This window comes from Zootoca vivipara, chromosome 2 (genome assembly GCF_965207765.1).
Source record: "Zootoca vivipara chromosome 2, rZooViv2.hap1.1, whole genome shotgun sequence".
Taxonomy (NCBI): Eukaryota; Metazoa; Chordata; class Lepidosauria; order Squamata; family Lacertidae; genus Zootoca; species Zootoca vivipara.
The window spans coordinates 80,149,037-80,177,003 of record NC_142584.1 but is presented as its reverse complement, the minus strand read 5'-3'; the positions used below and the strand labels follow the sequence as shown (position 1 = coordinate 80,177,003).

Sequence of the window (27,967 nt, the reverse complement as noted above, 5' to 3'; positions counted from 1 at the left end):
CAAAAAATGCATTCTAAATGAATGAATGAATGTTTTGTTAAGTAAGATATGTAGTATCTAAAATCTGGCTGGGACAGGGGATTAGAGCTCAAAACAGTGCATCCTGAGTTGTAAAAATATAAAATTGAAGCTATGTTTTTAGGATGTTTTTATTCCATTCTCCTACCATAATTATTTCAAGAAACATTGAGTTTTACATGGGAAAATAAATAAAAAGGGAGGTATCTTCTAAAAGCGTGGGGACAACTACAGTACAGTACTTTGAGAGGGATATTTTGTATGCAATGCAGCAGATACCGGTATTCCTGAGCATTTTGATAAGCTTTTAAGTTTGTAGCCATTTGCTTGAAGAGAAAACATGTTTTACTCTAGGCTAGGGAGCTGAACCAGCAGAGCCCTGGTGTTTCTTTTTCCCTTCTGTGTGGAAGGAAAAATCGAAATGCCACCAACATTTCCTGTTACACTTCTTAATAATAACAGAAAAGCAAAACTTAATTGAAAGACGCTTCATATCCGACAGTAGTGGGCAAGACGGCAGGTCCCGGCCTGTGCAGGGTAGTGAGGAAGGCAACTTTGGGCGCGTTGTAGTCTTGCTTTTAAAAGCGTGGAGCCCCGGAAAAGGCGTCGTTTCTCCTCACCAAGGAAGGCCGGGTCACCATATTTCGGCTGGTAAGAGGAGGGAAAGGGAAGAAACTGAATACAGTACATGTTTTTGCTTGTGCACCGTACAGAATATAACGCTGAGGCAAGGGCGCCTCGAAAGAGGCCCGATCGCTCCCTCTTCGGCCATTTTTGCAGGAAGTCCAAAGACCGGCCTTCGCGCATTTATAAGCGGCGGCGCTGTGCCCCGGTTGGCTGCAAGTGAAGGGGAACAAGCTCCTCCTCTTTCCTGACGCCCCACCGCCATGTTAGAACGAAGGGGAGGGAGAGAGGAAGAAGGAGTGCCTGTGCTTTGTATGGGGAGGGGGCGGTGGCGGTGGCGGAGTCGTGCATGGCTTTGAGGAAGGGTCAGCTCATTGGCGGGACAAAGATCGCCAACGCGGTGTAGCGGTGCAGGCGGCTTCATGGCGGAGGCCGCGGCCATGAGCGGCGGCCGCGGCGAGCGGGTGCCAGAGCAGCCTCAGCGGGCGGAGAACAGCAGCGGCCTCTCCGACGGGGAGAACCGAGCTGCAGCCTTGGCCGCCGACGCGGAGAACGCCACACAAAATGGCGGCCGCCCTGAGAGGAGCAGGAGCGACGAGGAGCCGCAGTTCGGGGCCGCCGGCGAGGGCAGGGGATCCCCGCGCCGGGACCACCGCAAGGGCAGCGGCCCAGAGCAGCAGCCCCAGTATAGCGATGGGCTCCCCAGAGCCTCCGAAGACAATATGCCCCTTAAGAAAAACTTTCAGATCCCCAGGAAGAGCAAAGAAAAGAAAGGTGGTTCCCTCGCATCGCATCCCTCCCCCAACCCTCCCTCCAGCCCCAATTCCTCCCTTCTCCCGCTTCTCGCTCCACGTAGCCGCATTCCCGCCACAGCTGAAGCCTCTCGCGGGCGCGGAGAAAGTCGCGCTTAAGGTGGTTGGCGCGGATGAGAGAAGCTTATTCTCCCCTTCCGAAGCTGTAGGGTGGGGGTGGGGGAGAGAGAGAGACGTTTGGAAAACACCCCCCCCCCCCCGCGCGCCAAAAACCAACAACCCCCAACGCGTTTGGTTATGAGATGGCCGCTTTAGAAGAGGCTGGATACGGGTGTGTTTTTTGGGGGGGGTGTGTGTGCAGGCTAAGTGTGGGCATCATCCGCGCCAGCTCGCAGAGAAGATGGTTCTCTGGAAGGGCGCTCGGGAAAATGGCTCGCCGACTTTTGCTTGCTCTGCAGCAGAGAAGAGAGGAGCATTATCCCTCCTGCAGGGTAGGCTGGCGAAGTTCTCTTTTTCCGCCCCGATGAAAGCCGTCTATACCGCCCCCGCGTTTTAGGAGGGAAGCGGCTGCCAGCACCTCGTGCCCTGGCGAGGAAGCTCTGTTGTTGCTTCGCTAGTCCCCTTGGCTCGACTGATCTTCTGTATATGCAGCATCTTAACATTTGCCTTTTGTGGCAAAAATGCTTCCTCCTTGTTTCTCTTCAGCTAGCTTTTCCTTAATGAACCTCCTTTGAATCATTTCCTTCAAAAATGCTATTTCTTTTAATCTTTAATCTTTTTGAAGAGGCTGCCATTAGTTTACTTCAGGCTTTTTATCCTTCAAGAAGAGTTTAACTTGAGCAATGCAAATATAAAACATATTTTGTAACAAGAAAGTCAGGGTAGGTTGGCTTGGCCTCTTCCTGAAGGTTACAGTTATAGTCTGCAGTTGAAGATGACTCTAGCGTCCTAGAAGGTTGAAGAACTTTGCTAATTATTTGATGGTGCATGGCCTACGTTTGTCTAAACATGTGATCAAAAGAATACTACATAGACCCAGCCAATGAACAGTGTCCGGTGTTCTGATGAGCATTTCTAGGAGACAGTGTGAACCAAAAATGTTAAGTTAGAAGAGATGCAACTGCTGCCAAAGCATCTGGTTTTAGGTCTTTATTGCGTGTATGTTTTTAATAGGATGTAAAATGATACATTAACTACTAGGTTCCTAAAGAAAGCTTTAACATGGCAACGTGAGTGTGATGGACTCATGTGCTCTTGCACTGCATTACACACTGTTGCAGGTGGTACCCTAACCTTTAAAATAATGTTTTCTTGGGGATGCAATGAGTATCTCCAGGAAGGGAGGGAATGTTTGTTTATTACATTTATATGCCAGTCTTCAAGGAGCCCATAGTGACATATATGGTTCTTCTCCCGATTTTAGCCTCACAGCAACCCTGTGAAGTAGGTTAGGCTGAGACAGTGACTGGCCTATGGTCACCTAGTGAGCTTCATAGCTCAGTGGAAATTTGAACTTTGGCCTCCGTGGTCCTACACTGTCTCCATGCCTCACAATGGTAAATTCTGTCTAAATTTACTCATGAATTTATTGCTACTCATTTTGGAACTTCCTAGTGCAGTTACAATTCTTAAGGAGCCTCTTGCAAATCATTCCGATTGTTTTGCATTGCTCCAGTAATTCTGAATGATCTCCTTGAGCACTCTTATGCTCTTCACTCAGTGATATCTGACTAGTTGCTGTGTATAAGGTGCTGTTATTTCAGTCCTTATCATGTGTGAACACAATATTGATATACTTACTGGAAGCCAAGGTGTTCCACAAACTTACAGTAATTAAGATAGAATTTTAAAATCTTAATTTAACCTGAAAAATAGAAGAAATTCCTGCTCTAGGTGTCATCTCATACAGCAGCATAGGCTTAATAAACAATGGGTGGAACATGATATCGTGGGAACCATATTGTCCAGAGAATTGTAGAAAACATTTGACTCAAAAAGAGCAAAGCAATAAAGGAACTAATAGAAGTATTATGTAATTGGCTTTTTCCCGAGATTACTGTATTTGTGGCGAGTCATAATTCCATGGAGACTTTCTTACCACTAATTGAAAGAGATCCTCCCCCCCCTTGAGGAATGAACTGGAGAGCAAACCATGAAAGAGTTGAAATATGAGGGCCTTCTTAATCTGAAAGTTGATACATTAGACCATTTTAACATTATTACCCTTTACCAAGTTTCATATATTGACCACTTTTTCATAAGTACTATCTCACATTTCTTGGTCAAATCTCAGGTTGAGATCTCCAGTACCTGGTACTTAAAACTATTTCCTCCCTTTTGAGTTTGGAACTCTTGTAGCAGTTCTATGCTGTCTACTTTAAGGAAATTTTATTAATACACTTCTAGCAGTATTATATGTGCAGGAAGGATTTGTCAAGAGGTTGCAGCAATTGTTTGGAATTCTATTTTGTTCTAGGTTTGGGAACTAGCTTAACACTACTGTCTGTGAAGGAAATATAAAGGTTTGAATAGTATTCTCATACCTTACAGATGAAGTAAAACTCTTGGTCTCAGTATAGAAACTACTGAAGCAGAAGTCTATTAGTCCCATAGCACAGTGATGGAGCACTTTGCTTTGTATGCAGAAAGTTCCAGGTTCAATTTACAATTTGTTGTTTTTTGGGCGGGGGATCAGGTAGCTTTGAGGCACATCAGTTCTGCTAGTCAATAGCAAATGATACTGGGTTAGATGAACAAAGAGCCTGACTTGGTATAAGGAAGCTTCCTATGTACTAATATGATTCATATGGCTGACTGGAATATAACAAGCAAGGTTCTTGCATAAAATATAGGTGAATTGAAAAGTAGGAGAGTCCTGATGGAATCCAGGAGAATTCTATAGTTGCTATTCAGGTCCCATTCTTTCTGCTTGGTTGTAGTCTACATTTGAGATTCCTGGTCTCTGTGTTGTCTTTCTGGTTCATACGACACATTTTTTTCTGTATTCATATAGAGCGGGGTGGCCAACTCCCAAGAGACTGTGATCTACTCACAGTTTAAAAAATGGCAGTGATCTACCCCCCATTTTGGGGTTCAGGTCAAAGAGCTTTTTTTAAGGAGGAGGAAGGCCCTTTTTCTGGGAGGAGGTAAAATGTTGAGCTTTTTTAAGGGGAGCCACAGTTGTTCAGCTTCTTTGGGGGAAGCCAATGATCTACCAGTGATCTACCACAGACGTCCAGTGATCTACCAGTAGATCACGATCTACCTGTTGGACATGCCTGATAAAGAGCAAAACCATATAAAAAGTCACTGAGCTCCATTACATTGTTATTTTGCCTGTCTTCCCTTTGTAAGAAGTAGTTCGTTTCAGTGAAGATTGATAAAATTTTTTTTAAAAAGACTCCAGTTTTAAATAAAAGCCAGCACATTACTTTCTGCTACAAGTTCCTAATAGGTTGCAGCCAAACGAAGCATCCAAACTGTGGTAAGGCTTCTGCTAGTGGAATTTTCAAGGAAGCCATTTTTGTCATTTCCCCCTTCAGCAATCCTGCACTCCCCCCCCCCCATAGTAATCATGTGGCACTTTTCTCCCCCACGTCCTTTTTATTGCTCCACCACACTCAGTTAAGCCAAAATTTGGTTTAGTAGATCACTCAAACTCATGGTTACGTTCTCTGCTTATTAAGTACAAGCTGTATGCAAAAACAAACATTGACTACAATTTGATGTTGGTGATTGACTACAATTTGATGTAGCTTAACTACAAGCCCTGGTTAATTCAGTACTGTGCAGGGTGAACCAAAGTGAATCAGGCCAGTGGCCCATCTAATCCAACATCCTGTTTTCACAGTGACCAACCAGATACCTGTGGGAAACGCACAATCAGGACATGAGTGCGGGTTTTTCCAAGTGCCCATCTGCAAATCCCAGCAACCAGTATTCATAGGCATACAGCCTCTGGCAGCGGAAGTAGAACATAGCTGCCATGACTAATAGCCATTGATAGCCTTGTTATGCATGAAGTGACCTAATCCTCCTTTAAAGCCATCTAGCATGCCCATGGAAGTGCACTTCATTGTCTACAACAGATGTCAACAATGTCTGTGGCCATCACTGCCTCTTGGAGTGAATTCCATAGTTTAACAAGGGACTGTGAAGTTGTTCTTTTATCTGTCCTGAATCTTCCATCCAGCTTCATTGGATGTCCATGAGTCCTAGTGTTGAGAGATAAGGGGGGGGGGGCGGTGGCGATTTTCTCTGTCCACTTTCTCTACCACACATAATTTTATAGACTTCTTCCATGTCACCTCTTTGGTGCCTTTTCTTTAAACTAAAAAGTTCCAAATCCTGTAAATGCTTCTCATAGTCATTCCATCCAAGTGGCTCAGCTCCTCTCTTCGAGCCTGCATGTTCTTGCACCCTCAGCAAGCCAGTTTGGCTTACCATGATTGGTGGTTCAGCCCAATATCAAATTCCTAAAATCCAGAGGTGTGGAATATACCCACATGGGTACAACACCCTTGGTTATATTGTAAAAAATAAAAGAGCAGTTTTTTTCTTCTTATAACACTCATTCTCTTCCTTACTTCCTTTTGTGTACTCTGCCAGACTCAGTTCTATAAATTCCCTAGCACTTGCTTGAGTTCTCAGTGAATGTTTGAGAATGTGGAGAAGCAGGGATCTCTTTGCATAATTTGCAGTAGGAAGAAGCAGGGTGGATTTGATTTAAATCAAATTGATTTAAATCACTAGTTAGTAAAACTTGATTTAAATCATATTTTTTTACAGAAAGACTCATTCTTGCTGGTATCTTAATACGTATTTACAACCAGAGGAAGGTTTCATTTTTTGAATAATACATTTTCATAGTAGTTTTTACAGTTATATCTAAAATTACTGATTTGGTTATACTATTAGAAATACATAGACAGGTAATTATGAAATTATTGTGAGGTATAACAAGTTAACTTTATATTTGGACAACTTTCTGCTGTACTTTATAGGAAGGAGAAAAATGATCATTTCCTTAACAATTTAAACAATTTATTTAACTAAAGCAATAACATCATAGCATATGTATCCATGTTTGTTAACTGATGTGGTTAAACGATTAAAAAAAATCAAAACCTTAGACTGAGTTTTAGCATACATGAAAAACTTAAAATCCTTATTTACTGATGAATAGCCTTTGGACTATAATGTAACTGAAATAGAAAACTACCGTATCTTTAGAAAGATTTTTCCTCTAAAAGCATTTTATTTTAAAAATCCAATTTAAATAAAAAAATCCTATTATTATTATTTAAATCATTGATTTTTATCCACCCTGGGAAGAAGTGATAATCTGTATAAGCCCTGCTGGAAATCTGTTGGCTTCCTTCTCTCCCTTCCTACCAGTACAGTGGAACCTCAGTTTACGAACACCTTGGGTTACGAACATTCGGTTTACGAACAACCGAAACCCGGAAGTAAGTAACCCGAGGAGTTCAAGGCCAAGGAAGGCCTCCGCCAAGGCCTGGAGCGAAGCCCCGGCCTCCGATAAGCCATCCGAGGCTCTGTGGCTACGCTGCAGCACCGGAGGCCCTCAGATGGCTTAGCGGAGGCCGGGGCCTCGCTCCGGACCTTCGCGGAGGTCCTGATTCAAGCCTGGGCCTTTGCGGAGGTGCGGATCGAAGCCCCGGCCTCTGCGAAGCCATCCAATGCTCCGTTGCTGCAGCGCAGCCTCGGATGGCTTCACGGAGGCCGGGGCTTCGTTCCAGACCTCCGCGGAGACCCGATCTAAGCCCGGGCCTTTGCGGAGGTCCGGATCGAAGCCCCGGCCTCCGCAAAGCCATCCGAGACTGCGCTGCAGCACAGTAAAATTTGTGTTAAATTGCTGTTTTAAGGGGGTGTTTTTCATCATCTGGAACGGATTAATCCACTTTCCATTACTTTCAATGAGAAAGTTCGCTTCAGTTTATGAACGCTTCAGTTTATGAACAGACTTCTGGAACCAATTGTGTTCATAAACCGAGGTATCACTGTATATGCAAAGAGATATGAAGGAAGGATAATCACGTTTTCCCTCTTGTTTGTGGCGGAAAAGGCAACTAGTGTGAATGGCAACTAATCTTTCCCCACCCACCAGACAGTAGATAAGAGAAAAGACAATACAGAGTTGTGCCACTTCTTTTCTTTCTCTGAAGGTAAAGAGGGTTGATTGTCAGGTATGTGGCAACATGAAGGAGCGAGCTGAGGGACAGTTGAAGAGTGAGGAAGTGAAGTATTCACTGGAAGAAAACAAAGGGTGAAAATAACTCCTCAAGGGTGATAGACTTTTAGCACTCCAACGCAACATTGATTCCCTACCTTTTAACATGCATGCAAAGCCATAATGAGGAGAAAGCTGCATTTTCGCATTAGTTGAAATTGCTGCTCAAAGAACAGAGCAGGCATAGACAAACTCGGCCCGCCAGATGTTTTGGGACTACAACTCCCATCATCCCTAGCTAACAGGACATGTGGTCAGGGATGATGGGAATTGTAGTCTCAAAACATCTGGAACAGAGACTCCTGAGCAAAAAAAATGTGTGCCTTTAATTCAGGTATCTTCACACTCTGTTCTAAATTTCCTTAAGAAATTATGGTTGGAAGACTAAAATATCCTTAATTTATAAGTTCTCAGCTTCCAATCTTTTCCTCCTCAGCCCTTGGAAGAATAATGTGGATTGGAGTATGGAGGGGTGCTGGAAAAGGAGACAAATGCTGAAAATTGTATAGAAGTTTTTCATGCTCTGCTGTTTATCATTGTGAAACTTCTACTATAGTTAATGCATTCTACTTACGAAATGTTAAGTATTCTGTAAGTGGTCTTTCAAGAAAAGCTGTAGGCAATGCAAACTACCCATTCAGACCTGGAAAAATGGAACTTCTAAAGAAATTGAGCAACTAAATTTACTTATTAATTTTGCAGCTTTATCCTGTGCAAAAGAAAAAGGAATTTATTTGATTTTATCTAATGTCCTATGCTCTAATGCTTTTCTGTACCTTTAAAGGCGCTCTGACAGAGAATTGTCCACTCTTAGATGTGCATGGTTTCATAAAATGAACTACAGGCAACTCCTGGTTTGGGCGTGTCCGAATGACACGCAATCATACATATGTGTATGGTGCCAAATCTGGAAGTAGTCCCAAAACATAAAGACGTCATGAAAAGGGGTGGGTCTGAGCGGGCTTATGCATTCTCTGCTGACACATGCAGGGATCTGGAACACAACCCTCTTGCAAAATGAGGATTGCCTGCAGTAACACAATAGCATTTAATTGCAAGACACACAGAATTTAATAGCAAGACACATAGATTTTGAGATACTTGTTTTCTTTCTCTGTAGCTCTTTTTCAGCGAGTAGCAGCAGGAACTCGTGAATTTCAAGAGATTGTGAACATTTTGCATTCATCTTATTTGGAAAACCATTCAAAGGACAATTTCACCTACGAAAAAGCCTGTTTGGTTCATAGTGAACTGTTGGAGAAGGAGGTGAGTACCCAATGTTCATACATGAAATAATACCTGAAGTACACAAAAACGTGTTCGTATTAATACGAACAAAACTACGTTAAGTTCCATGGGAGGCAGGGACGGTGAGGGGGGTGAGACATATTTAATTGATTTATGATCCTGCCTTTTGACTTCCAAAAGAGTTTCAAAGCAGTTTACATAGATAAAACGTACAAATTTATATTAGAATATATAACTGTTGCAACCTTATTGTTTTGCACAGCTCATTGTCATTCTACCATGTATAAATAAACAATTTATAAACTGCATTCAATATCTAGTTCACAATTTTTGACTTTTCTCGTTACTTTGTTTATCTTTCTGTAGAATTCAGACTTTTGAAATCCTAGATCAGGGGTCCCCAAACTACGGCCCCCGGGCCGGATGCGGCCCAATCGGCCTTCCAATCCGGCCCGTGACGACCCCCACCGCCCGCTGCCGCCGCCCGCTCTCACGGCGCGCGGCGCAGCGACAATCTAAAAAATCGGCAAAAAATCGCTGAAAATCCTTTGTGCGCATGCGTATGGGCCTCTCCCGACCCGGAAGAGGTCATTTCTGGTGCACTTCCGGGTCGGGGGAGGCCCATACGCATGCGCACAAGCGATTTTCGGCGATTTTTTCCCCGCCCGTGTGCGTGTGCGCATGCGCACGGGCGTGCACTCCCCCGCCCTCCGGCCCGCTGCGCGCGCACTCCCCTGCCCTCCGGCCCACCGCGCGGTCGGCGCGGCGGGCACCGGCCCGCCGCACGGTAAGTCTGGGGACCCCTGTCCTAGATCATACAAGGTCATTAAATTATAATGTATGCTAGCTTCTGTTGCTATTAGAATTTTGTCTTTTGAAAGTTCATAGAGAAACGAAGAGAATTGAAACAAGATGGCCGATCAGAAAAAGAGCTAGAGGAAACATTTGCATTTCTAAAGGTTGACCGTGAGATGGTAAGAATTTTTATTTCTTTTAAATAACTATTGAAGCATAATGATGCTGAAGGAGACAGAGTTTGCAACTTTCCTAATAATGCAAGGATGTCTGCTTACTCAATGGAACTTCTATTCTTTTCTCCCCCTGTACATGCCCTGTCTCCTGGCAAGGATATGTTTTGGAGGGTTTGGAGAATCCTCAGAACAGGGCTGAGGCTGTGTGCAGTGGGAAGAAAACAAGGGAAAATTCCATAGTCTGACAGGGAGACTTAATTGGATACAACCCATATTTTGTGGGGGAAATCTTCCAGCTGCCACTATTATGCTTCTGTTGAATTGTGAAATGCACATAATGGACTGCCTAGATCTAGGTCCTAGATTGATTACCCTTGAGAAGTCATACTCCTGATTGTCTTCCAACAATTGACTGTACAACCAATTGAACAGTATGGTAGAAGTTTATTTTAGGTTTACTTCATAGTAGGAAAATGTGCTACTAGAAATAGTTGACTAAACCGGAGTATTTGAAAGCTGTGCTTGGCTATGAATTAAATGATGGTTACGCAGTGGAAATTACATTTTTAGAGAGGGTGGAATATGGATAGTTCAGATTAATACTTTAGAGCAAAAGATGATAGTATGATATTTGGTGAAAAGATTGAATGATAAAGTCCTTCCAAGTAAAGTGATGCGTATGCATTTCTGTGTGTATGTGTTTACATATAGAGAGTGTGAAATAATTGTTATTGCTATTATTTATTAAATTGGTATACCACCCTATACCTGCAGGTTTTTGGGCAGTTCACAAGATAAAATCACAAGATTAAAAACAAAAATAATAAAAACAAAAATGACCCAATAATCCTCCTTCCCCAACACATTTTAAAAGGCCATTGTATGTCAGTCAACCAAAGGCATGGTTAAAGAGGAACATTTTTGCCTGGTGCCTAAAGGTGTATAATGATTGTTAATTGAAGTGTTGATATTTATTGCCAAGTCTGTGCTCTAATATTGCTAACTAAATGCTTATTTTTAGGTGCAAAACATATGTGAAAATGGCTTGCAGGTGGGCCATTCAAAGATAACAATTCTTGGCAACTCTTCCCTAGGTAAATAGCATTTTTCATTTCCGTGGCATTTATGCCTTAAAGAATAGTAGAGATATTCAGATGAGTGTTGATTCATGGGTCAGGATTCAACTACTGTAAGTTGTTTACAAGGAATAAGGTCTACCTGTGCAACAAAACTTTCATCCCACATGCTCTTTGTACCCTCTAAATCTGTTTTTGAGTATGAGGAGAATCCCTTGAACAGGGTGAAGGGGTGCATGAGGAGAAGAGGGGAAAGTTTTGATTCAAGCAAACCTCAATCTTCACACACTTACCCTACTTGGCTCTATGTTGAATCCACCCATAATTTCTAACTAGTATGTAAAATCCAGCTTCAACTCCCAACAACTATGCTGGAAGTTGTGGTCCCCTGCACTCTCTCACACTCTTTTTGAGTGTTCTCCAGCCCTTCAGGAAGTACAGTGGACTGAAGGAATGGGCAAAAATAGTTTCCTGCTTTGATGAGTGGGGACAGCCCATATGCAGAGATTTGCACTTGGGAACTCTAGATCCAAGCCAATATCTCATGCCACATCAAATCAACACACAAAACAAGGGTTTTGTCACCCACTATCTCAGATTTTGATGGAAATTGGTGTACACCTTTCCCTTATGGTTGAAAGAAACACCCTTAAAATTTTCTCCTCTATCTCAAATGGTTTTAATTTTATAGCACTTCAGAGTTTCGCTATATCTGCGTTGTCTATCCTTCTTAAGACCCTCAGCACAAGATACCCTTGTGTACCTTTTGTTTCCCCCCTCTATAACCAATGATCAGATCTCTTTGAAATTTTACATAGAGCTCAATAATACGACGAGGATTTCAGTTAAAAATACACCAACACTCAAAAGATGTTGAAAATTATTGCAAAGACATGCTCTTTCTTGACAAAGAATGAAATTTATGGGTTTTTTTTTATTCCTTGTAACGTTTTTTGGACATTGTGGGGAACTTTCCTACAATCTATAGCTGTAATAGAAAAATAATAATGAAACGACCATTTTAAAATGTCTAATGTTTTTAATATTTCTGAAATGAATAATTATTTTTAAAATAATTTAATTCTAATTTGATGTACTCATATTTTAAAATATATACCGGTAATATTTTTAATATTTCTGAAATGAATAATTATTTTTAAACAATTTAACTCATATTTGTATATAATACTCAATTTTTTATTTTTTGCAATATTTTTCTTGCTAGGTCCTATTTCCTTATATGTCAGGATTTAATGTTCTACTGATTGTAAATTCTTTTCTTTTATTCCTGATAGCCAATTTTCGTAACTTCTAATTCAAATATACCTAAATTAAAACAAGTCTGCACCTTAAAAAAACCCCTATAATAAGCAATATTATTTTAATTTTAAAGATTTACAACTTTGTTTCATTAATTTTTTTCTTTTACAGCTATGGATTGTAAAAAAACACTAGGCTACAAGTGCATTTATAATTTTTTAAGCATTTATAAAATCTTTTGAGTGCTGGTGTAATTTTTCTGAAATCCTCATCATTTTATTGAGCTCTGTGTGGTTATCCTTATGTTTGCTGTAACAATAGACCACACAAAATTCTCAATCATTTTTAAGGTTATAAAGGTTATGAAAATAACTTTTCAAAAGAAAAAAAACTTTTCATAACTCAAGATTTGGTTTTATCATCAGAGGTGGTTAAATATTTGCACTTCTGTTTGATGTGCATTAGTTTTGTCCTTTCAGATAGAAATCGTTTCAGTAGTTTAAAGGTAAAGGGACCCCTGACCATTAGGTCCAGTCACAGACCATTAGGTTGACAGGAGCTGGGACTGAACAACGGGAGCTCACCCCGTCATGCGGATTCGAACTGCCGACCTTCTGATCGGCAAGCTCTAGGCTTTGTGGTTTAGACCACAGCGCCACCCGCATCCCTGAGGACAAATTCATATAAATGCTTAATTAAGCAAATATACTGTTTATCAATGAAGCTGTGGACCATTAGGTCCAGTCACGGACGACTCTGGGGTTGCAGCGCTCATCTCGCTCTATAGGCTGAGGGAGCCGGCGTTTGTCCGCAGACAGTTTTTCCGGGTCATGTGGCCAGCATGACTAAGCCACATCTGGCAAAACCAGAGCAGCACACAGAAACACAGTTTACCTTCCCGCTGGAGCGGTACCTATTTATCTACTTGCACTTTGACATGCTTTCGAACTGCTAGGTTGGCAGGAGCTGGGACCGAGCAACGGGAGCTCACCCCATAGCGGGGATTCGAACTGCTGACGTTCTGATCGGCAAAACCTAGGCTCTGTGGTTTAACCCACAGCGCCACCCGTGTCCCTTCAGTAGTTTAATGGGAGTTAAAATAAGATCTGGAAAATACATTTTATGGTAATAGGGTTTACTAGGAAACTTCATAAATGTTGAACCTTACTTTGGCATTTGTTCTTTCCACATTCTCCAGGTGTATATCTTTCTAGGTATGCTGATTTATTGCAAGCTAATCCTCTGGAGGCCAACGCAGTGGGCGATATTATTATTTTTAAAGTAATAAAAGTAAGTTTAAGCTGTTTTTCAATTCACTCACAGTTCATTAACGTATGCCCTTTTAAAAAAATTATTCCCAAGGATGTATTTTATAATTGTAATCATTTTATTTGTGCTTATGTTTGTATTTGCTATTTCTGTATCCTGCTCTGGGATCTTATGGTATGGGCAAGTGAAAAAAATCTTATGAAATAAATAAAATGTAATAGTATGTTTCTTAATACAGCAATTTCCTGACATGAATCACTTCAAATAGAGCATTTTTCTGTATCTATCAGAGTCACTTCTTATGTTGCAGTATTTAAATTTTTAAAATTTGCTAACAGTTGCAAAAGTCATTTTCAGAAGTTAAAAGAGTGTCTGGTTTGTTGATGGAGCTAATGGCAATTGCAGATTTTTCAAAAGACTACCAACATTTAGAGTAGCTAGTGAGTGAACAATAAATATTTGGCTAATTTATGTGAGTTCATTGCATATAAAATGGTATGACTTCTTAGGTTTGCAGTGTGCATTATACTTGGCACTTTCCTGATGGGTTTTTTCTGACTCTTTTAGGGAAGAACGAAGGCAGTACACGGTAACCTTCCAGTGAAATCAATGGAATCAGCTGTTAAAAGTGGATTAGACCCTACACCAAAGCATGATTGCCATGTTTTAAAGACTGCAGACAATATCCATGCCCTCCTATCTTACAGAGCATATGAGCGCACACAGGTAAGGAAATAACAGTTAAATGAATATAGCTGCATACAAATATGTGCTTGCTGTCAGGTTTGTAGTTCTTATGAAACAACTCCAGTATAATACTTTCCAGTATACAGGCTGTTACAGGTTGAATGCTGCCTAACATTTTAAATTTGTTTTGTAGAGATTTGTCTTGCAAGTTGAGTTTTAATCACAACTATATATTTAATATATTTGTTCATGGTGAAATCTACTATAAAATAAATTCAACAAGCATCTCTTATCATTAGTAATATGCAAATTTGAGTTTCTTTTGAATTTGTTTCCAGTATTATTTCTATGAATACTACTTTGATGAGATCAGACCAAGACCAAGACCAAGGCACGTGTGTCCATTTGCTGCTGTATCATTTTCTTACAGTGATGAAAAGGTACCAAAGTATTTGTCACAAGCAAGGTAAGAGGGTTTTCACACATTTATTTAAAAAGTAGTATCTAATGTGAAAGGCTTTAATTCTTAAAAGTGTTAACATTTTCGGTTTGCTACTACTTGCTGGTCTTGATACATGGTTGCAGCTTTTGATGAATTGGAAATGGTAGTGTCTTACTCAAGCTGTAGAAATGGGTTTTTTTTAAAAAAAAATGTGTAGTATTTTTATTCTGCTTGTCAGCTGTAAAGAGCTTGATAGTAAAATAGTCCTTGTTCTCAGGCTTACAACCTAAAGTACATGACACAAAAGGAAAAGGATAAAAGGGAAGAGAAAGACAAGCCAAGTCAGGCACCAGTTCTAAAAGTTACCTATTACCGTAGTTCTTACAGTGACCAGCCTGAGTAGAAACAAGGCAGGGAGAGGAGAAATCAGAGCTGGTCTCTTGCAGATACGATGGGATGTTAGCTTGTGATTGGTCTGGCCTATATTTTCAACATCCTTTCATCCATAATGTCTATTCCGTAGACAAAATATTTCATTTTTAACAGTTTGATCATCAGATTTCAATTTGTAAGTGAATTTGCTTTTTTTGGTAAATGGGGTTCAAATAATTTGCATTTCAGTAATCATTTGAGTATATTACATGTAACACGAGGCTGCAGCAATCTTGTTCCTTTTGAGATTTCTAGTGTGGCACATGCACATGCCTAGGTTCAGATATTGGCCTTGGTGTCTAATCTGTTACATAAGAATACTACTTGCTTGCTTATTTCACGTAGTGTTTGTTACGGGTAAAATAAAGTTCCTAGACAATTTCACGTGTTAGTACGCCTCTTGGTCATGCTTGGCTTTAAGCACTGGAATGCTGCTTCATAGTATTGAATTCTGTATGTCTCTGGCAACAGAATAGCCCAAGGGACTCCTTCACAATTGCTCTGCCACCAGCAAGTCCGTGCATCTCATTCACTTCTGTGAGGAAGTATAATGGGACTGCAGTTTATTATTACTGAGATGACTTGGCTTAGATGCCAATGAACATTGTGCCATGGAGGTGCAGATTTTGTCCCCACTTAACAGTGGTGAGATCACAGCTTTTCCTGCAAAAATAATGGAAGACATTTCTTTTTAAGGAAGAAAGTAAATAATAATGTGTGTTGGGTTAAGCAAAACAAATCAAGATTCCAGCAAGTTAAAATACTCCTTGAAAAGTTATTTTCATAAAGTGTAGCAGACCAGAGAGTGGACAAAATATAGAACCTAAGCTTCTAGAACACTAAGCAGTCTAAAGCTATTTGTGACTCCTTGAGAACTGCAGTTCTCACCAGAGTTTATATACTCTTTTCCAGATAGCTTTGGATATTACATATTCATATATTGCAATAAGCCAATAAGCTGGGACATCACCCTTCCTTTGTCCTTGTAAATATTACTTCTGCTTTTCTGCAATGGCTTGGGTGTCCCTGTGAACTTTACCCCATTTACTGTATTAGGCATTTAATATGGCATTAGCAAGCAAAATTAAAGGCCCACTTTTGGCAGGCCAAGCAAAACACCCTTGTTTCCAGACATCCTGTGTGGAAAGCACCCAACTTAGATACCTTGTTCTTGCAATACATCTTGTGACTCTGAGACATTATGACATGATGGATGTCTTCCCTTGCAGTCTGCAAATGCAGCTTAATATACCGTATATGTTTTTCTGCTAATCCAGCTTCAAGGCGCGGTGAAAGGCACAACATTATGATTTCTTAACCAAGGCACAATTATGAAGCACAGAGAGTTAGTTTCTGGAATAAGGCACAAAGTGCGAGGTACAGGTACAATAATAGGCTCTTTCCAGGTAGCCTTGCCACAATTGGACATTGGTCAACGTGACCTTTGGTTTGAATTGGTTTATCAACTGTTGCTCCAAGTGAAGCAAAGCTGAGTAGCCATGTACTGTAGTTTTTCAGGTGGCTGACAATCCCAATCTTGGTATCCTCTGGAAGGTTTTTTGAGAACCTGGTGGCTTAGAAACCTGCAGGTTATGTGAGCTGCAGTACCTAAGTCTGTGATTCAAACTGTAAATTGTTTAGCATGTTTTGCCAACATCCCTATGAGAGAGACCACAATTTTATAAATTACTGTTTAATGCTGGGCAGATTTGGCCAAGGCCCTGGATTTCAGCCTGAGTCCAGTGGACTCTACATATTCTTAATTGATGTTTTCCACAGTTTCCATATATTAGGGTTTGTTCCCTTTGCTGTACGGTAGTTCTGATAAATGGTTAGAAGGCTTCAATGTCAGAAGCAATTGGCGATATTAAGGAACTATTAAACAGCTTTGATTTGAGTAGCTACTTGCGATAGGAACCAGGTGACTGGCTATTTTAAAAATTGTGTTGTGATGAGAATGTAGCACTCTAGATGAGGTTACAAATGGAATACAAGTTGCAGTGTGGCTTATGAATTGTGACAAAAGCAAAGAAATCACCCTGTTACCTGTTCGAAAGGCAGAGAGCGTTGCAACATCATCTGATGCTCTGCAAAGTGACCCAGGTGTAGAAGTCTTCCCCACCTACTATGTCTGTAAGAGGACAGTGGGAAGTGTGCTGGCTTCAGTCATTGTCAAGCAGACGAGCTCAAAGTGATGCCAAGAAGCAGCAGCCAGGAAGCCCGTACTGCCCTGAAGCAGGAAAGGGGTTATTTGCTGGTTTGGCCCTGATCAATATTTTCCAGATGCCTTGGCCACGTAGCAGCCAATTGCTCCCCACTTTCCTCCCAACTTTGTACTTGTGGAGGGGATCATACCAGCAGTTGTACTTTGAAGCACCTCTACAGCTTAGAAGTTGGTAGGAAGGCTTGTTGCTTGCCACACTTGCCAGAGGACCTGAAAATACCTGAAGCATGTTTTCTGTTGGGAGCTTGGATCAATTTGTGGTGTAACTTTCTTTTAATCAAGATCAGGCTACTAGGAACCAATCTAATATTTTGAAACTGCTGGTGTATTGATGTGTTATCTTCTGGAGGCTGGTAGTATCAGGTAAAAGGTCTCACGGGATCCTTTCAGGGCATTTCTGCCCTATGGTGGCTTTGTGGTTCTGGGGAACTGAGACTTTTGTGTCCAAGCTGGGTAACATCGCATTGTCAAGAATCCTATATTCTGCAACAGATATGTAAATTGTGTACATTTATGCCTTCTCCAAGATCACTTAGCTTTAAAAGTCAGAGAGAGAATAAATTTAGATAAAGAAGTATTTGGTCCATGGCTGTTCTATGTTCAAGAACATAGAGATGGAAACTACATGTGAGGGGAAGCACTACTTCTGCTTTTTGATTTTAACTCTGTGTATTTTGCTTGTAGAACAAAGATTTCTAATGTGGATAAAAGCACTGGTAAGAATTCAATTATTAAATAGAACTGTCTTGATTTATGTAAGTCCTTAGATGTGCTAGAAGATGTGGTGCTTTGAGACTAATTCAAAGCACATGGGTTGACCACAAGTAACACCTCGAGCATTAAGGTTGCTGGCTTTATAGTAGTTTAGTGTGAACAAGCAGTATAAGAGTATCAATTGATCCCGCTTAGCTTCTCTCTTGGAATAAATGGAATAAATAAGCCAGAAAGCCCCGTCTTCCTCTTAAGTCTCAACCAGGGATCCTGGTGCGATGCCCCCTAGCAAGCCACAACAATGAAGTTTTACTTGTTCCTGTGTCTTGATAAGGAGCAACACATCACAATACCTTGTTTGCATGTAGTGGGGAATCAAAGCTTCCTGGCTTGTATCTTGCTTGCATCAGGGGAGAAGTGAAGCAGCAGCAGTTGGGTAGTGTGCAGCAGAATATGTCTTACTAACGCTATGCATCACAATAAGCCAGAAACCTGACTTTGTGGTTATGTACAAACATGGCTGTTACATGGCTAGCTTTGAAAAAAATGAAATTATTTGCTAAATAAATTAGAATAACTTATGCAGATTCTAGTTACAGGTAGGTAGCCGTGTTGGTCTGAGTCGAAACAAAATAAAAAAAATTCCTTCAGTAGCACATTAAAGACCAACTAAGTTTTTATTTTGTGAGGTTGATGGACTTCCATTTCATGCGGCTCAATGTGGCTCAATAAAAACTTAGTTGGTCTTTAAGATGCTACTGAAAGAATTTTTTATTATGCAGATTCATCTGCATGTATTTGCTTATTTGCATAACTCATCTGTGTTTAGATATGTAAATAATATGTAAAATGTTATCATTGTGAGTTTTTCCTAATATAAGGTTAGAAATGGTGCAACAAGAAAATGTTGAGTAGAAGTCTGAAATAGAGTATTGTTAGGGTAATGGAAAACTAAAAATCAAAACAGTGCCTTCATGAAATGAACTACAGTACTGTCTTCCTTTTAGTATCAATAACTTCTACCTAATTCAGCCTTGTATTTAACAACTTACCTGATAGTCTTAGGTAACCAGGAATTCCATTCTGAGAGCTAGATTGTTCCATTTCTCTTCTGTTGACCAGTTGGATTTTTGTGTTAGCAGTCTCTTCCTCTACAAATGCATGGTGAGCAGAGAAGGAAGTGTTCCATCCTGCCTCCACCAGCTTGGTAGAAGTCTCTTTTTTTTGGGGGGTTGCCTATTTGAGGTGTGTAATTCTTATGAAGTAAATAGAATAAAAATTTTCTTACCACAGCATTTTCTACCTTTGAATTGGTCATATGTCACATGAAACCAAAACACAATTCGTTGTGAATACACAGCATGATAGTGCATATTGCCATTTGAAGAGAAATCAAAAGCCTGGGTTTGAGCGTTCAATACACCAGACACTTGCTTCTTTCCCAGTAGTGTGGGGGATGAGCAGAGTGAAAATTTGCATTCACATTGAACTATAGTATTCTTTTTAGCAATGGTTTAAAGTGATGTGCCAACTGGGCTCTTGTGTTAATGGAATTTGATGAGAATACTGAAGACATCTTGGTTCTGATTTGGTTCAGAGTGAATAATCATTGAACTATGAGGCATCAAACATTACTCCATTAGATTGTATAGTAGTTGTATCCGTATACTAATGACTGCAGATAGTAGATCAAGAAAGTAGATCATATCAACTATTCCACATGTGCTTTTATAGGTGATATCTTCAGCTATACCTTTATAGAGGTGTTCTGCAACAGTATTCTATACATCTTGCTGAAATGGAATTGGGTCTGAGATTCCTGATTATTGCTTTAAATTAATTCCTTATAGACAAGAAGAGACCTGGTATATCAGGCTGGTCTGCCCTCAAGGGTAGCTGTACTTTATATTTCTGTTATTTCATGAAATATGAAATGCTCAAAGTAGCTTGCCTCCTCCAGCTTTTATCTACTAGTGGATTCTAGTTTCTGGAGAACTGGAGTTCCTCCAAAAGGCACCCTCCTTCTGTTCTTTTAAGACTCCATGCTTTGTAGTGAGGCTGCCTAAGCAGCTTTTGGATCTTACACAGCCCAACCAAGAATAATCTCATGTGCTGCAGTTCAGCTCCCAAATTCTGCACTTGTCCTATTGATTACCTTCTAGGAATAATATTTTCCAGTCACTACTTATAGCTTAGCCCTTAACCCTCAGTGGCACATTAGCTAATATGCTTTTAATTTAAAGTGTTGGTCACTTGCTGGAATTTTAACATGCATCACATGATTGTGGTATTGTGAGAGCTTCCAGTTTAATGACCTTTCCCTACCTCCCCCCCCCCCAAAAAAATATTAGCAGATTCTTAACATAGTAAATGATTACCTTACTCCTAAAGGAGTGGATCTTTGGAGTGGATTTTCTCTATTGAGTAAGGAGTGCACTTAGTTTTTGCTGTAGCTTAAACAGGCAGTTCACAATAATATGAAAATACAAATAAAAACAAATAATACAACAATTGAATAAAACATTTAAAATGGTAAGAAGTCTCTACTAATCTCAGAATGCCTGACATAATAGTGTCTCTACCTGTCTATGAACGAAAATAAGGAAAGAGCATATACATACATCCCACAACTCCTGGGCAATTGCCAGACCCTGCTCCTGGTAGATGACAATCTTGTCTATCTAAAGGAAGGAAACTGTAGCAGGGCCATTTGGGTAGATTTTAAGGCTCTGGGGAGCTTGAGTGGAAAATAGTCCCTGAGATCCCTGGGACCTAGATTTGTATAGGGCTTTAAATGAAAAATCTGGGACCTAAAATTAAGCTTGGAAGCAAAGTGTAAGCAATGCAGATGTGTCTAGGCTTGGTGTAATGTATTCTTACCTGTATGTTCTTACCTGCACATACCTGTTGAGTAGTATTCTCTACCAGCTACATTTCCAGTCTTCTTCATCAGTCCATAATAGAGATTGTAGCTGTAGCTTACTTTGGAGCTCTCCAAAGCATTCATGCTTCTTGTAGTGCCATAGCTGGACCAGCTGAAGTTCTTAGAATTTCCTTCTATCCACAGCTTCAACTTGAGAATCCAGGAGCAATGTTATGGGTCTAGGAACACTCACAGCTTATAAATCTGCTCCTAAGTATGTGATCCTTTTCAAATATTAGTGTTTCTCAGGCTAACTGATCCACTGAGTCCTCTACTTGTATTTATTGTGTTCTACCTGGATTGGGTTTACAGTGGTACCTCTACTTACGAATGTTTCTACTTACGAATGGAGCTCCGTCTGCCATCTTGGATGCGGTTTAGATAGGATTTTTTCTACTTACAAATTTTTAGATAGGGTTGCTTCGACTTACGAATTTTTCTCCCAATGCATTCCTATGGGATTCAACTTACATTTTTTTTTGACTTTTTTTTCGGAACGCATTAAATTCGTAAGTAGAGGTACCACTGTACTTTTTTCCCATTCATCCAGTGTACCTCTGGATGAATGTACCTCTAATCTCAGTGGCTCCTTTAGGAAAGCATCCACCTCACCTGGATTTGATGAAAATGAGGAAACAGAGCTAGGTGTCAGTTTACATTTGGTCTGTATTTTAGGGTTCCTTTGCTTTCAGGCGGTACTTTGGTGGTGTCAAAGGGCCCCTATTAAGCACTTGACTACTGAGCCATCCATTCAAAAGGATTTGTTTCTTAATTGACCTTGATATGGGAACTAAGAGCATTTTCAGCATTCATTGTTTTCCAGGTCTTTTATCCTATGGGCAAAGTGATATACAGTGGTACCTCGGGTTATAGATGCTTCAGGTTACAAACACTTCAGGTTACAGACTCCGCTAACCCAGAAATAGTACCTCGGGTTAAGAACTTTGTTTCAGGATGAGAACAGAAATCGTGCGGCAGGAGCGGTAGGCCCCATTAGCTAATGTGGTACCTCAGGTTAAGAACAGTTTCAGGCTAAGAACGGACCTCCAGAATGAATTAAGTTCTTAACCCGAGGTACCACTGTATTCTGGGCTTTCTAGGAGTTGCAAGATGCTCAAAACATGAGTGCTCAAAGCAGCATTGCTACCTAACTCATGAGAAACCATGGATGGAATCCAACAAAGCACTAAGTCTCTTATTCTGTCAGTGCAAAGATGTATTGTGCAATGGAATGTTCCTTCTGCCTTTTCCCAAAATCTGTTCTAGGGGTTCCCCCAACCTTCTGAAGCAGATTTGGAGAGTGTGTGGGATGTGCACAGGGGCACAAGTTGAAATCCTTGCACTGACAAGACAGTAGTTGAATACTACCCCATGTTGCTAGACACCTAAGTCTTGGCAGTGCATGCCGTCAGGAAGAATATAGGTGTCCATTTATGGTGTAGTGAGCTTACTATGACCTGAAATGTAGGTCTGTTTTCCGTTCAGTGTCCTAATTGTTTGGTCCTCCAGTGGAAGCAGGATTGATGAAGAGCAAAATGCCTTGCAATGAGCAAGAATGAAGAAGATGACTGAAGCAGAATACGTGTTCCTCCTTTGTACCTGATGACCGGAGCTTGAAAACATTCCACTCCAGTGGGTTCTTCCATTTTAGGACCTCATTGAAGGTCAGAACAGCCCAGAAGTGTTTGGATCTAGCAGCATCTCTTTGGAGGACAGACCACTGCAGGTTCAAAAAAGGCTCTCTTCATAATGATTGTCAGTCTGTTTTGAGTGGGAGACTCATTGTCAGTCAGTAACAACTCATAAACAGGAGTCCAAAAAGAAAGAAATTTAAGCTGGAGACCCAAATACCTCAGAACTAAGTACCTTGACAGCTGTGTATGTGATTTAGTGCATGAAGCTCTGATGAAAGTTCATCTCTGGGAAGCATATAAAGCTCATTCTGCATCCTAAACATCTGAGAAGAGTCACAGTGGTTAAGCTATGGTGTACAATTTTGATTTGTGGTGCATATGAACTGCTCAATTCAGATGTCGTGGCAAGCTACAGTTACAATGAACCAGGAAGTGAGTTGTGGCATGCAAGGGAATTCTGAGGAACAGTCCTGTCAACCAAACCATGGTTTTACCAGTCTACTGCGGCAGCAGCAGTGAAAGACAGCACATGTTGGTGGACATTTGCAAGACAAGCATGACAATTGATGGACATTTTTACAAAGCGCAAGAAGGTTGACATCTTCAAGAAAATCCTCTTAGGCTTCTCCCACAAAGAGAATCCAATCAGGAAAGCAACTGTTCTTAAGCACCTTGGATGCCATTCCATTAAGTGGAAGGAGAATAGTTAAACCTACATATACCATGACATGAGCTTGGATTAGATAGCGAGGAAAAGAGGATGACCTTGTCATCAATCTTTATTCTGTTCTCTTTACTATTCACATCTCCTCCCCCCACCCTTTTAAGCAATTAGGTAGTTCTCAGTCACCATGCTCTTTGCTGCATGCTACTGATGCTAGGGTCATCTTCTTTCTTTTTCTTGCTGTTTGGCATATGGGAGTAGAGCCAAACTGATACTCTTTGATGGGGTATACTTTCATCTAAATGGATTGGAACTTTATGGTAAATAGCATTTCTCATCTTCATTATTTTCATCCACTGACACCCAAGCAGTGTGATTTGACTATATAATGTTCATAAGTTCTGGAATCTGCTGTGGTATTTCAGGGGAACCTATAAAATTCCATATTAGACTGGGAGTTGTCACATGCAGAAATAGTGATTTCTCTTCTTGAAGTCCACTACTTTCCCAACTTTGTAAATAAGTCCACAAAGTCCTGAGTTTCTATATAAGCCACAGAGGAAAGGAAGCCTTTCTGTATAAGCCCCTCAACTGTGTTCCTCCTATCCCAGTCCGTTTGGTAGAAGGCCAGTAGACAGGTAGTTTCCTGAATTTCCGTACTAGCGTAGAGAAAGGGGCTTTCTCTCCTCTGTGGCAAGCATAGAAACACTTCCCCTTCCTTTCTGCCCACTCACTTGCTGGGATGAAATTCTAGGTTGCCTATGGTTACCAGATGAGTTATTAAATGCAAGGCTGAGTTGTCAATTTCTTCATGTTACCAATGGCACTTTTAACTTTTCATATCATTACTTTGGAGAAGGGACACTTGAAAATCCTTCTGCCACATCTAAAAAGAAACTTACTCAAGAAAATTTAACTTCTCTGATCATGTCTGCAAAGCCATCTTCTAATAGAAGTTTGTGGGTATAAATGAATCCCATTTAAACTCATATCTCCAAAGCACCATTTTTATAAGAAGTATTACAAAGTACATTATTCTTTTTTCACATAGATAAGGCAACCTACACCTTATGGAAAGGGCAGCTTTTAAACAGAGGGACGCTTGTATGCCATGCTGCTTTGAAATCAGAAATGCGTCCTTTGCTTCCCTGCAAACTGTAAGTATTAAACTTTGAAACACGGACCTGAAATCCTCATTTATTAGCCTAGATTATGTCAGATCTTGAAGGACTGGGAACACTTCAGTTCTATGCATGATATGACCAGCTTTTCTGTTTTGCTAGAAAGTGTGTTTCTATGCACACTTCCAACACTACTTCAAAAAATGATGTAAGAATTATAACCTTGGCTAAAATGTGACCAATTGCTGCTGAGATAAAAAAACTCAGATTTCTTTATTCTTTCATCTTTAGACCTGAAAAGCTCGATGTTGACTTGGTTATGAACATTGAACACTTAAAGCATGTCTTTCCACGAGTGTTTCAGAAAGAAATATATTCAGGAGAAAGGGAAGGTAAAGTCTCTTCTAATTAAAGGAAAACATTATTTATCTATTAATGGATGCCTTTCTGCATTCTTTTCATTGCTCAGGTCACTGGTAAACTTAGGGTGATAAAGCAGTAGAGTAGATTGATAGAAAACAAGTGACAAATACACCCAACTGAACAAAGGCTAGAGCTCATTTTAGAGCTCACTTGGTGGCATTGATGGTGGCAAAGATGCAATACATTTCCATCACTACTGCATCAACACAGTGTTGTTCAAGAGAACCATTTCAAGTACAGTGGTACCTCGACTTACGAACGACTCGACTTATGAATGAAAGCCGTGGGCGGTTTTTAGATGCAGTTTTTTCGACTTACGAATTTTTAGATGCGGTTTACTCGGCTTACAAATTATTTTCGAATATTTCCCCCCCAATGCATTCCTATGGGGAAAGCCGCTTTTTTCGACTTACGAATTTCCCGACCTACAAATGTGCATTCGGAACGGATTAAATTCGTAAGTCAAGGTACCACTGTAGTACTGAGTCTCTCTATGGACTTGCAGGACGATCAGAGAACCCTTGGCAGCTCACTGTTGCATTTACTAATCACTTGGCTGGTATTCATAGTATCATACAATTGTAGGTTGGAAGAGACCGCAAGGGTCATCTAGTCCACCCCCTTGCAATGCAGGAATCTTTTGCCCAATGTGGGGCTAGAACCTACAACCCTGACATTAAGAGCCCCATGCTCTACCGACTGAGCTATCATTCACATCTGATCCATCTTGAGGGTTGAATGCCACAGCTGCTGTAGAAGTAACGAAATTAAGAGTCTAAGTCTGTCCGCATCTTCGACTGCAATACCTGAAATTCATCCAAGCAGATATTGCCAATGTTTTTGATGGGATAAGGCCCACCACATTTCTGCTTAACCAGTGCCTGTTGCAGTTGATAACTTCTGATGGATGATTGGCTCAGTTCGGAAGATAATTCATGCCTCATTGTGTCAAATCTGCCTAGAGGATGCAGCTGCGCAGGCACTCCTTGAGAATCTGCTTTAGCCCAAGATAACTATGACTGGTCACAAATCTCCCTTTTGGGAGCAAATATCTTGGGATTATTGGATGAAACATAGTATCTAAGACCTCTTTGAAACTGGATACAGGACCAGTTTTGTCATTGAAACTGCTTTGGTCACCCTGGTACCAAAGTGACAGCTACAGTAGAGTATGACTTGTTGGTTCTTCTGGATTTCTTGGTTTTTGCTCCTTCAGTACCATCAGTCACAGTATGCTTCTGGATTCTGCTTTTGGATTGTCCATCTGGAATGTTGGTGGGAGGCACCATTTTGAGCTGGTTCTGCTCCTTCCTGGCATATATATTTTGGATAATGATGGTGGAGATGGCCTTCATGCTGTTTAATAATGTCTTTGTGAATCTGCTGACAGAGGTTGTTCGCAGCCAGTTGCCATTAGTATCCTCGTGGCACCCAGTTTTGTTTCTCCTCAGCATAAAAATCTACCAAGACAGTGGAAGTGCTGAATTGGTGCCTCGAATCTAATGGATTAGATGAGGGCTAATACTGAAACTCAGTCTAGACAAGATGTTATATACTGTTAGTGGGTGGTTAAGCGGATGTGTAAAGCTGTGTCTTGCTCACTTTTGATTAGGTTACACTTGTACACAGCTTTGTTTTTTGTTGGATCCAACCTTTACTTGTAAGCAGTTACCAGCCCTTTTGTAACATCCAGGTTAGATTACTGCAGTGTGTTGCTTGTAGTGCTGCCTTTGAAGATGGTTCATAAATTTTAAATAGCTCAGAATACAGCAGGCAGACTGTTGATTTGAGTACACTGGCTTGAACATATATAACACCAACTCTTTTCTTAGTGCCCTTCATAGATCAAAAGTCATTGTTACTTTAGGAACATAAAATGTGCTTTGTATAACTTGGTTTGCATTCAGTATAGTTTGATATATTAAAAGTACAGCTCATTCAGACAATTATTAGCTGAATTTGCTTTTTAAGTGTAAATGGGGTTACAAACAGATGAAGTGTAAGGAACTTGCTTGTGTCATTTTGCCAGTTTTTGAGTAGTAGGCAGAAACGAGTAAAACCAGAAGAAACCATCATTATAGTAAAACAGTGAATATGTCTTCTCCAGCCTTCCACAGTGTGAAGCAGATACACAGCACTCATTTCTGTAATAAAAAAAAAGCAGAGAAGTGTGTGGAGAAGAAACAAAGTTTCCATGAATACTACATGAAATTTAATTACTCTCATTTTGTGAGCTGTTTCTACTTCATCATATTTATTATGGACTTCTAAAAATTGTACTTTCTCTTAAGTCCTTTGAGGCTTAGTCAAAAACATACGGTAGAAACAAATCTACCAATTATGCCAACAAGAGGAAGCCCACAAGCAAATAAGGCACCAAATTATTCTTCCTTCTCTTGTAACAGTGGGAGTCAGAAATGCATCTTCTTATTCTATCTGAGAGTTTTACTTAGTGTACAACAAGACACGCTTGCCCTCAATATGTACGAATTGTGAAGATCTGCTACTATACATGGTCCTACAGAAAAATCTTCCAGTTAACACAGCTTTTAGAAATCATTTTGGGAGTGTAAATATATGAAGACTTAAATAAGGTGTTTAACAATCATTCTAAAAGAAAATATTTCATCATCCAAACTTCCCCAATGTTTCCAGGGTTTCTTTTGGCAAAAAGAAAAGAAAGGTTTTTTTGGGGGGGGATGGGGGAAAGTGTCCCTGCCCCATTTTTTTTCTAGCTCCCCCCCCCCCCCAGGCCTTCATATTGCTATCCAGAGACCCTCTTCTAGGTACCTATGGGGTAATGGTGACTGGGAGTAGGACCTCTTGTTTATGGAATGCCCTCTTGTGAGTGATGCATTGAATATGGACTGCCATCTCTGAACAGCTTGAGAATGACACCAACATTTCTTTTATTTTGATTGTAGGTGAAACTCTTTCCTAACAAATAATTTTAGTGGTTTGTGGATTTGTATGCTCTACTTTAACTGATTTTTTTAAATGTACGTGAGAAAAAAACTTTTTTTTTGGAGTAAACCTTATAGTTATCTGTTGTTTTTGTTACTCATTGCTACTTTTGTGAACTATTTTAAAATGGAAAACCAGTATGGACATGTGTGTTTAAATAATACATAATGGCTTTGATCCTATGTATTTCAAGCAGAAGGAAGATATAATGCAAGAGGACTTTCCCATCCCACCCCCATATGATCCCCTCCAACCCTCTCTGAGCAGTCTGGGA

At 40.5% G+C, this 27,967-nt stretch overlaps 1 protein-coding gene across 12 annotated transcripts in view; it reads left to right on the top strand.

Annotated features, from left to right (window-relative positions):
- Window positions 1-146: 146 nt before the first annotated feature.
- The window catches only part of TASOR (transcription activation suppressor), a 71,785-nt gene continuing 43,964 nt past the window's right edge, over window positions 147-27,967 (top strand). For all 12 annotated transcript variants that reach the window (XR_015948241.1, XR_015948242.1, XR_004692009.3 and 9 more), the window contains exons 1-10: window positions 147-1,416; window positions 8,765-8,910; window positions 9,774-9,866; window positions 10,885-10,957; window positions 13,398-13,489; window positions 14,036-14,194; window positions 14,494-14,621; window positions 17,938-17,969; window positions 24,237-24,342; window positions 24,598-24,698. Coding sequence is in view for 8 of the 12 variants with exons in the window: in XM_088662254.1 (XP_088518380.1) it covers window positions 1,065-1,416; window positions 8,765-8,910; window positions 9,774-9,866; window positions 10,885-10,957; window positions 13,398-13,489; window positions 14,036-14,194; window positions 14,494-14,621; window positions 17,938-17,969; window positions 24,237-24,342; window positions 24,598-24,698 (1,282 nt within the window). In the remaining 4 variants the exon portion in view is untranslated. The remainder of the gene's footprint in view (window positions 1,417-8,764; window positions 8,911-9,773; window positions 9,867-10,884; window positions 10,958-13,397; window positions 13,490-14,035; window positions 14,195-14,493; window positions 14,622-17,937; window positions 17,970-24,236; window positions 24,343-24,597; window positions 24,699-27,967) is intronic.